The sequence below is a fragment of the Pinus tabuliformis genome, chromosome 2_2, assembly GCF_031772625.1.
Source record: "Pinus tabuliformis cultivar Carrire ecotype Pingquan chromosome 2_2, CPIR1, whole genome shotgun sequence".
Taxonomy (NCBI): domain Eukaryota; kingdom Viridiplantae; phylum Streptophyta; class Pinopsida; order Pinales; family Pinaceae; genus Pinus; species Pinus tabuliformis.
Genome location: NC_142300.1, coordinates 1,079,631,750 through 1,079,642,980, shown reverse-complemented (window position 1 = coordinate 1,079,642,980; position 11,231 = coordinate 1,079,631,750). Strand labels below are relative to the sequence as shown.

The 11,231-nt window shown below is 34.6% G+C and overlaps 1 protein-coding gene across 1 annotated transcript; it reads left to right on the top strand.

Moving 5' to 3' along the window:
• The first annotated feature begins 2,197 nt into the window (after positions 1-2,197).
• LOC149197133 (large ribosomal subunit protein uL18-like) lies at positions 2,198-7,573 on the top strand. Its single transcript, XM_089405741.1, has 9 exons — positions 2,198-2,352; positions 2,439-2,508; positions 2,592-2,683; positions 2,800-2,926; positions 4,603-4,682; positions 5,009-5,125; positions 6,609-6,743; positions 7,065-7,234; positions 7,357-7,573. Exons 1-9 carry the CDS (start codon positions 2,350-2,352, stop codon positions 7,454-7,456), a joined length of 894 nt encoding a protein of 297 aa, XP_089261867.1. The 5' UTR covers positions 2,198-2,349; the 3' UTR covers positions 7,457-7,573.
• The last annotated feature ends 3,658 nt before the right edge of the window (positions 7,574-11,231 follow it).

Sequence of the window (11,231 nt, the reverse complement as noted above, 5' to 3'; positions counted from 1 at the left end):
CACTTATAATTTTTTTGTTTTATTATTAATATGTGGTTCACGAGCCCTGAAGATCAGTGACCGCTATGTCCCCAAAATATTTGTACTAGGCAGACCACCCGAAGGGATCACTTCCTATTGGGTCAACCACAAATCTTGATCCCTAGAGTGTTGAGAGAATTGAACCTATGACCTCTCAGTAGCAAAGATGCTTTAACGACGAAGACTCGACCAATTGAGCTAACCCTTAGGGCTAGAAAACCACTTACCATTATTATGTTAAGATGGAGGGAAAAAATGACACGAGGGTTAGAAATTTTAGAGTTTGGAAATCAACCTGATGAAAGAAGGGTAAAGTTGGCCCTAACTCTAAAAAAAGGATGGAACAAAGGATAAGAAACCCTAAGAATACTAGTGAGAACAATAGGCAAATAAGAAGAATCAGAAGTGAAGAAGTTGTGATACCTATAAAAGCCCTTGACACAATGATGACTAATGTTATTTTAAATGGTCATTATTGGTTAAGTCATAAGCCTTGAACTTTGATTCGACTCCCATACCACTTGAAGTAGAGGGCTTCTTGGTTATGCTTGATTTTCTCTTTGATTCGTTATGTATTTATGGGTTCTAGTCTTCTCTACATGTACCTTGGTGCTTTCACTATCTTGGTTGAGCTACATGTAGCTCCTTTCTCAATTTATTGTCATCGAACACATGATATATATATATATATATATATATATATATATATATTATTGTCATCGAACACATGATATATATATATATATATATATATATATATATATATATATGTTCAACCTACATTTGGAGTTGTTATGAAAAGTCTTAATTTGGAGAAGATGCATAATCTCCATTTGGTATACAAAGGGTTATACGTTTCTTTTAGGGTTTAGTAATGGCATTGGTAAGTTTATCACTCTCACTCCAAATGCAAGGGAGATAACATCCACAATTGTTGACCAAATTTGCATCTTCATTGATTAGAATAGAGGGATCCTTGATAAATTACGTTGGAACAAGAAAACCAACTTATTTAATTGTGAATGCATTTATTTTCAATGTAGGTTTTATTTTGAGCATGAACACATGACAACTTCTTACCCAAAAGGAAAGATTTCTTAGGCTATAAGCAAAAGAATAATAAAATCTATTAGTGAAAGGACTCCATGATGAATTGCCTCAACATAATTATGAGTATGGAGTCAACTCCTCCATCGTTAGTTTCCTCACTTTGCTACTCTCAAGAGTGAGAAAAGGACGCATCAATCAAATGATTTTGATTTTGATTTTGATTATTATTATTATTATCTAATTTTAAGGTCATGGCCAAGCCAGACACCAATTGGTGTATGAGACCCCCTTGTTTATGGGACAAGGAACCCACCTTCACGCAACAATTTGATTGCTAAGTCTACAGAGACATACATACTCTACCTCCATTGGTTTTGAACCCGTGACCTCTTAGGAGGAAACACATGATCTTAACCACTATGCCCACTCAAACTGTATATTCCTTTCTCCTTAACTATGACCATAAAAAATAATCTATTCCTTTCTCCTTATGAAAGGATGCATTACAATTAGTATTATTTGAGACTTCAACAATGATATACCACTTCACACATTGGATTGAAATAAAGAAAAAAGAAGAAGTAAGCCATTAAGGTATATGATGCATAGTTAAATGAATCAAAAGAAATTTGGTGAAATATTCATTTGGTCCTATTTAAATATTGTATGATAATAATGTCAATAAGTAACTTATGAAGATGCTAAAGAGTAATTAGACATTTAATCAAATATTCAATAGATTAAAATTGTAACTAAACATTTAAATAAATAAATTCTTGATATATTTTTTATGAAAGAACTTGCGAGGAAATCCAAAGCATGCTTCCCATATTCTTGAATAACATACTCATAAACTAGCACCTTGGTAACATCCTAATAAAAAACAATAGGTATAAACTACACCTCATCACGTTGATACGAGTGGAACCACGAGCGGAACCAATGTTTTGTCACACCGAACTTTATAGGAAAAGGGTGCACTATGGTTAAATTTTAACCTATCGGAGTCATCTTTAATAAGCGTAAAGCACAAGTTTCAAAATTTAAGCACATAAATTAATTGGAAAAAAAAAGAGAACAAAAACCTGAAATAGGGAAAGAACGGAGGCCGTTGATTTAAACCCTAGATTGGACGGCGACTAGCAAAGCTAGGGTTTATTCACTTCAAAAGTAGAGCTTGGGGTTCTTAATCGTTCTTTCATGCGTTCTTTTCAGAGCAGCGGAGGAGACGAGCGGGCGGAGTAGGAGACCGTAGCAGGAGAGAGGAGATCCACAACCATGGTAATGCTATCATACTCAGAAACCCTAATAAATTCTCAAAACCAGGGTTTATTCACTTACTCCTTCTCTGCACAAAATACATCCAGGTTTTCGTCAAAGCCCAGAAAACCAGGGCCTACTTCAAGAGGTTTCAGGTCAAATTCAAGCGCAGGAGAGGTATTTGATTAATTCTTGTAAGTTGATCTGTTACTATTTTGTTGATTTCGATGTTTTTGGTAGCTCATTCTAGACATGTGCAGAGGGGAAGACCGATTACAGGGCAAGGATCCGTCTGATCAACCAAGATAAGAACAAGTACAACACACCCAAATACCGATTGGTCGTTAGATTCGTATCCTTCTTGGAGTGTTATGGATGCCCCAATGAAAGCTAGATTTTACTATGCATTTTGAAGGCATATTCTTCATGTGATTTTGTGCTGTTCCTTGACCCTTAATTTAATGAAAGAGCAACAAGGATGTGGTGGCACAGATCATTTATGCAACTCTTGCGGGAGATGTTGTTATGTCGGCTGCTTATTCTAGGGAGTTGCCTCGTTATGGACTCGAAGTAGGGCTTACAAACTATGCTGCAGGTAAATAACAGAAGGTCTCTACAGTTTAGTTGATGGGTAGCGTTTTTGGGTTTAAAGGCCATTTCATTTGAATTGATTAGTAGTTTTGTGTTGAAATATTTCATTGGATTTATGTTTTTGTTGAATCTCCACCTAATTCCTTTTGAGTAGCAGGCTTTTTTTGTCGAACCCTCATTCCATTCCAGTTGGCTAGCAGTCTTTTTGATTGAACCTCCATTTCACTCTAGTCGGGTAGCAGTTATTTATACAAATATCTACATTTAACCACTTCACTGTATCGGGTAACAGTTTTATATTTAAAGAGAACTCCATTTCTGTTTGGCAACAGTTTCTATTCAAATAGAGCAACCATTTGTGCCGTCTATACTGCACTATGCAATGGCCCTACGTTAATATCTATGCTCGATATTTAGTTTCATTCGCACCGTCAGAGGCATTGTTTTCCTTGAACGATCTGGCATCATATATTATGTTTTTCTGTGGCATTTTACTTTTGAGCTGCAGAACGTATTCGAATTTTCTTTTTGACAATGTTTATCTAAATAACTATATGATGTGCATTTATTGCATTATGTTGCATTCTGTAATGGCTTCAGTTGGGCAACTGTGCTTTATTTTTAGTTTGAGATGGAGCGGAGCATTCATTAATGCTTTTAATGCTAAAGTGCATTTGCATTATTTCATTTGCACTGCTCTATGCCTAATTGTGCTACATGATCGATGAATGAAGAACCTTTGCACTGCTATATGCTTAATTGTGCTACACGTTCGATCAATGATGCTACATTATTAGTTATATATTTTGTTTGGAGTCAATAAAGAGTATTTATTCACACCATCAAAAGTCGTCGTTTCCCTTGTGTTCTTTTGGATGGTAAATCTGTTTTGGCTGGAGTATCTAACATGCCAAAGTGCATTTGTATGAAATCACTGTAACATTTATTGCATTATGTTGCATTCTGTAATGGCTTCAGTTGGGCAACTGTGCTTTATTTTTAGTTTGAGATGGAGCGGAGCATTCATTAATGCTTTTAATGCTAAAGTGCATTTGCATTATTTCATTTGCACTGCTCTATGCCTAATTGTGCTACATGATCGATGAATGAAGAACCTTTGCACTGCTATATGCTTAATTGTGCTACACGTTCGATCAATGATTCTACATTATTAGTTATATATTTTGTTTGGAGTCAATAAAGAGTATTTATTCACACCATCAAAAGTCGTCGTTTCCCTTGTGTTCTTTTGGATGGTAAAATCTGTTTTGGCTGGAGTATCTAACATGCCAAAGTGCATTTGTATGAAATCACTGTAACCAACGTCTATTGCATTGAGATGGCGTCACTCCCTAGGAATACTTGTTCAACTGCATTACTGTGGGAGCCATGTTTGCTGGGTTCGAAACCCAGGTCATCATTACGCCAAGTGCCCCAACTTGCACCAAACCACCCAGACTTGGTTCTGTTATGTTGTTATTAAACTATTGTGTTTTATTTCCTTGCATCATGGTAGTTTTGTGTCATTTCACACATCGTCATTGTACATTATATTATTTACATTTGATCTGTTCTGTGTTATCTTCATATTGTTTATTGCACCATGTAATACATGATTTTTCACCATTTGATCTGAATAAATGAAGAGAGGGCTGATGTATATATTGTTTGATTTTGTAGCATACTGCACTGGTCTTCTGCTGGCACGTCGTGTTTTGAAAAAGCTGGAGATGGATGAAGAATATGTTGGGAACGAGGAGGTAGGCAATTCATGTTTTTTGATTTTTTGCATCTATTTTTCTCTATTACAAATGCAAGTTTTTATTATGTATTTGAAACCCTGAGTTTCAAGAGTTTTTGATTGTTACAAGTTAAATATGAATGTTGCATCTGACAATTTTGTTTCTTATCATATTAGTTATTTGGAATTTTGTTATATTTGGGAGCTGACTTTGCAACTATGGGATATTTGGGCATTTTTATTATTATAATTAAATGAGTATGATTTGTAGTCATGACATTTGTACTAAACACTATTTTATTTAGAATCATATGGGACTGATGTTTGCACTGATTTGTATGCTAGGCCACTGGAGAGGACTACAGTGTTGAGCCAAATGATTCAAGGAGGCCTTTCAGAGCTTTGTTGGACGTAGGTCTTGTGAGGACCACCACTGGCAACAGAGTTTTCGGAGCTTTGAAGGTTGGTACACTGTCCATTATTTACATAAATTAAAATTTGTAAAAGTGAATCATTTATGATTAATGACGTATCTTATAAAAAATAAGGCAAATGAGATTAATTGTGGAGCTTTGGTAACTCCTTTGCCTAAGCTATAAATTGATGGTATAGTGTAGCGTGCGCCTTATGATGTCTCATTTGTGGCATGTTTTCTTTCTCCGTTTCCCTGTACCTACTATATTGCCTAAGGTCGTTAGTTCTGTTTTCCCTGGAGCTCTGAAGGTTGGTACATTGCCCATTATTTACTTAAAATTAAAATTTGTAAAAGTGAATCATTTATGATTAGTGACATATCTTATAAAATAAAAAGTAAGGCAAATGAGATTAATTGTGGAGCTAACAGTATCATCTATTTGGTAACTCCTTTGCTTAAGCTATAAATTGATGGTATAGTGTAGCGTGTGCATTATGATGTCTCATTTGTGGCATGTTTTCTTGCTCTGTTTCCCTGTACCTTCTATAAGGTCATTAGTTCTTTTGTTATATTTCTTAATTGATTTGTTTTAGATGTAATAGCGTACTGTTAGCAGTATCATCTACTGATGATGCTGCCAGACATAGTTAGAGCAATAACTATTTTATTTTTATTTTCTTACTTGTTAAAAATGGTTACTTTGTTCCTGTGACAGTTCATTTTTTTGCCTGTAGAAGTGGTGGTCAAGCATGCTGTGTTTTCACATTGTTTTTGCAATCCTTTCACTCATCCTTTTTATTACTTGTCATATTTACTAATTTTTTTCAGCATATTGCATATTTTTTTAAACTGTGATGTGAATAATGTATTAAATAAAAAACATGCCTGGATTGTGGCCTGTACAGCAGGTGAGTACAATGAAAATCCTTTGAGGCCAGCTATACCTGTTGTAACCTCATGATGGTCATTATTCTCAATATCTATTAGCTGTTTTACTATCCCAAGGACATACGGTCTTTGGAGGTGTAGATTTTCCAAGAGACCTGTAGATACAGACAATTTACACTGCATATTAGACCCACTGTTAAGGAATAGTTGCGAGGGAAGTAATACCATTTCTCACAAGTACTCTTTCATCCAAGTGTGAAGGCGAGATCATTGGCAGCAGAATTATTCATTCGCAACACATGAAAGAAACCAATAGTAGGGAAATCTAGTATACATTTCTGGTTCAACCAATAATGCTTTGCAACTTGCAATCCATGAACAAAGTGATTGATAACCAACTGCTAATTTCCCAACATCACCTTTTCAGCATATTGCTTATAAGAACAGAATTATGTTGCATTTTCTTTGGTTTTGTACATATAGACTGACAGGCTAAATGAAAGTCAAATATTTTTGTTGAACAGATTATTAATTATTATACAGGTTTTGTTTTCTTCTGTTAAATTTTTTTATTATCTAAGTATGAACTTTATTATTTTCTTAGCTGCATTTATTCTTATAAGCTTTGTGACTTGTGTCAAGGGTGCTTTGGATGGAGGATTAGATATTCCTCACAGCGACAAGCGTTTTGCTGGTTATAACAAGGAAAGCAAGAGCTTGGATGCTGAGGTCCATCGAAAGTACATATTTGGAGGTCACGTCGCTTCATACATGCAGGTCAGGAATTAGCTTTCTAGGGATTGTGTGTGCTTTTTATAAATATCTTGATTACAGGTAATGTTCTATGGAAAAACGTTTCACTCAAGGAATAATTCACAATGTACATTAGTATTGAAGCTGTAGGAAGTTAGAAAACATTTAGAATTCAAGACTACTAGGTAGAAGTACCACTATTTGTTACTCGTGATAGAATGTTCTGGTGATGTTACTTGATGCTGATGCCATTTAAAGGTTGGGCTGTGTTTACATAATTAGGTTTATGTTTGTGGTTTGTAATATCCATTCAATTGTTTGTACTGCATCCTGTTTTATTTGTAGACTTTGAAAGAAGATGAGCCAGATAAGTATCAATCACAGTTTTCTGAATATGTTAAGAGAGGTATTGAGCCTGAGAATATAGAAGAGTTGTACAAGTCAGTGCATGCTGCAATTCGAGCAGACCCAACAATCAAATACACTGAGAAACATGTCCCTAAAGTGCAGAAGCAGTAAGTGTTTGCCATTGATTCTGAATATTTTTTGAATTGTTTAAATATTGCTTGCAACTTTCACTTATGCATAATTATTTCATTTTTTAGTTATTAATGCATGAAATCTCGCTCCTTGACAGTTACTTGACAAGGAAACTAACCTATGAGGAGAGAAAAGCAAAATTGATTGCTCGGTTGAATGCTTTGAATGCTGGTGCTGATGAAGAGGATGATGAGTAAATTATTGAAGTTATTGGATCAGCTGTATTTTTTCTTTCCTGATTTGGTGAAATGCTGAACTTACAGACTAGTAGTACATTATGAAGCTTTTATTTTTTTAAAGCCAAGTTCTTGATATGGGTTGGCTTAAGGCTGTCCGGCTTTAATGCCATTTAATTTTGGTAGTATAATGTGTTGCTGAGATAGAGATTTTCAAATGAATTTACAACTTTTGAGTTATTTTACAAGAAGACTTTCAAGGTCTGGTCTGGTAATTGCTTTTTTAATGTTCTTGCTACCAAACGTAGTTATGGGTTCATGTCTGGCAACTTCAATCCTAATGAAATGGGTGGTTAAGCACCCTTGCCAAATTTGTGAATTGAAATTCATGGGCATGCTTTGTCATTATGTTTCCAGATGAGTTTTCAAGTCCTGTCTGGTCAGTTGCAAATGAAGATATACTGGATTGATAGGTTATAGCTTTTATAATTCACACTGTAAAGTTATTTGTCCATTTGCTTAATGTGCCTGTGAACCTGCAATTTTAATCTGTACTAAGTGTGTTACACACACAGGCCAGGCCAAATAAGTTTTCTGCAATATGCAGGCACAGCATATTTTAGAACTTGAATTTTTTTTACCGAGTGAATTTAGTTTGAACCAAAACAAATTGAATGGTGAAAGTAGTATCCAAATGGATATGAATTTCAGTCAAAGATGTTTGGTATGCTTTGAGCAGAAATCAGAGTCCAGGCACGGCAGATCCTAGAACTTGAAAAAATTTACCGGGTGAATTTAAGTTCAACCAAAAAAGATTGTATGGTGAAAGTATGCAAATGGATATATGAGTTTCAGTAAAAGTTGTTGGTATGTTTTAAGCAGAAACCAACGTTAATTTTTCTTATTTGTTATGCCGTGTAAATATAAGATTTAAGCCTAAAGAATTAGCTTCACTAGTTGTTACTAATTCTGCACTGGCTGGTATTGTGCTATCTGGTGCCCTGTTCAAATCCATCAAATCCACTTGGGTGAGCACGTTAATATGCTGACAGGTTTTTTTTTGGAAAGTTATGCACACATATGAGGAAGCATCCTTGGTTTTTCTGTGAGGTTTCCCTTGAAAAAAGAAGTGATTTGTTGTGTTGAAATCACTTTCATTGATGCTAAGCAACACTTTGTACTAGAAATTTATTGTATTTTTCATCGATTACATTACTAAGTAACACTTTGTAATAGAAACTTTTTGCAGGGTACTGTCAGAAGGAAGAGATCAGAGATTAAATAGCACAGACATGAGGTTTAATGTGTAAACACCCAAGTCTATTGAAAAATTCGAGTTCAAAAAATTATTTATCGAATAATAAATTATATGAATGGTTTTTCTAAAACCCTAAATATCGTAGTCCGTCAGCGTGCATGTCAAATAATATACACTATTTACATAAATAGATGTCAAGTTTGTATAGAGGTTTTGTATGGTAACCTTTATGAATTGATCACTGGGTCTCATCTCTGTTATTTATAGTGTAAGATAAGAACACGGCTACGAAATGCCCAAGCGTTTGCGTTGCATCCAATCCTACCCTGTTGTTAGTCTGTTTATAAGTTGAAAGCGGACAAAAATAGACTTGCAATTGTGAGTAGAAACCAACCTTTTCAACATGTCTGGATGCCAGTGTTGTGAATCGTTCATACCAGTTGGTATTTACAAAGTCAAAGCAGACAAAAATAGACTAACGATTACAAGGATGTGTGAAAAGATTCCAACTTTAACATGTCTGGATGCAAATGTTTTATGGTTTCCCTTTGTCATTAATGATATCTTAGTTCACATGGATAGTTGTTTGTACGTTGAGCCATGTATCTTCTTGATGTCGGAAAACATTGGTGAGAGTAAAAGTAATTGGGTGAGCTTAATTATTAAGAATAGGTATGTAATTACAGCTTGCCAGTTGCATTATGTCTGTATTAAGCCAGTTTCCGCTGGTATATTACGGAGGGGAATTTGTTTAAATGTGATCTTCAGCGTTTTTAGTATTGAATTGTTTTTTCATGGTATATTTGCAAGATTGTCTTGCTAATTTGATTCACCTTTGTAGAATTGTTAGAACGTGTCATTGGATTAGATGAATGAATTGTTTCTGCCGTCTCATGTGGTGTAAAGCAATTATAACCATACGTTAAAACTTTTTGAAATATTAGTGGTAAACGAGGCCACACTTTAATAAAGGCGTAATAATCCTTTGTGATCGAAAATATAATTCAATGGTTATTTTTGTTTCCAAATATCAAGTATATGTACCAACTATTTAATTAGATCTTTTTAAACACCTAAATATTTGATCCATACTTTCTCAATTGTAAGTGGGCTTGTTAGAGAGACAGCATTGAGTTTTTTCAATTGTAAGTGGCTGGTTAGAGTGACAGCATTGGTTATTAAAGTTTTTTCAGAACTCTAATTGGATTGTTAGAGTGACAGCATTTGAGTTTTTTCAATTGTAATTGGCTGGTTAGAGTGACAACATTGATTATTAAAATTGGTCTTAAGTTGAAAAAAAAGAGTGACAGCATTGACTGTTAAAAGGTTTTTTTAAGGAGTTTTCTTACAATAGCGGTGTGCCTATGGGACATTTAGTTTGTGTCGGGTGAGGTTTATGTGTTTGAAATCGTTTTTATTGGATACGTGGAGACAAATGCCAATTTACACTTGAAATGATGTCTTTGGGCATTTATGCAGTAAAGGTCTACTTGTTGCAAATGATCATAATCTTTTTATTTATTTTTTATTTTTTAAATGGTAAACGATATGATCCTGTTGCTCTTGAAGACTTTGGCAAGGCCACGTGAGAATGTTTGGCAAATAAGTTTCTACATACTATGTATAAGCTCTTAAAAAGTTGAAAACTTTGGCAAGCTCACGTGAGAATTTTTTCCGAAAGAAGTTTCTACGTACCATGTATAAGCTCTTAAAAAGTTGAAAACTTTGGCAAGCCCACGTGAGAATTTTTTTCAAAGAAGTTTCTAAATACCATGTATAAGCTCTTAAAAAGTTTGGTAGATGGATGCAGTTGAATGATTAAATGGATATGTTTTTTTCACACTTGGACGATGCTTTTGAAAACTTGCGTTGCAGGTGAGAATTTTTTCAAGGAAGTTTCTACATACCATTTAAAAGCTCTTAAAAAGTTTGGAAGTTTCTACATACCATTTAAAAGCTCTTAAAAAGTTTGGTATATGGATGCAGTTGAATGATTAAATGGAAATTTTGAGTGTTTTCACACTGGGACGATGTTTGAACTTTTTGGAGTTGTGTGAAAAGGTTTTTTTTGACATTTCGTGTAGAAGACTCTTTTTTGAACATTTCAAGTGGACACTCCAAAATACAGAATTCAGTTTACAACTTGTGTGTGCTTAATTGATGATGTGTGGAGGTTCGCTTGAATCATAATATGTTAAAAAAAACTCCCAATTTTAAAATGACTTGTGTGCCTAATTGATGTGTGGAGGTCCACTTGAATCATAATATGTTTAAAAAACTCTCAATTCAAATTTTAAAAGTTCAAGCATAAGATTGACATTGTTGAATGAATGGTGTTAAAGTTTCCATTTAACATAATGCTCGTTTCACTTGATTGTCAATTTTTTTTTTGCCTAGACCAACTATTGATACTTGTCTTAGGGTTCAACTTTGATGTCCCATGAAGCATGAGTCACTTGGTTTGTGTGGAGTTTAGTCTCTATCAAGTCTGATGGTCAAATCTTTTAGGGAGGGACCAAGGGCATGTCCTACTTGTAG

Coding starts and splice junctions, on each gene's coding strand:
- LOC149197133 (XM_089405741.1), top strand. Junction 4,683..5,008: donor AATATGTTGGGAACGAGGAG/GTAGGCAATTCA, acceptor TTTGTATGCTAG/GCCACTGGAGAGGACTACAG. Junction 6,744..7,064: donor ACGTCGCTTCATACATGCAG/GTCAGGAATTAG, acceptor TTTTATTTGTAG/ACTTTGAAAGAAGATGAGCC.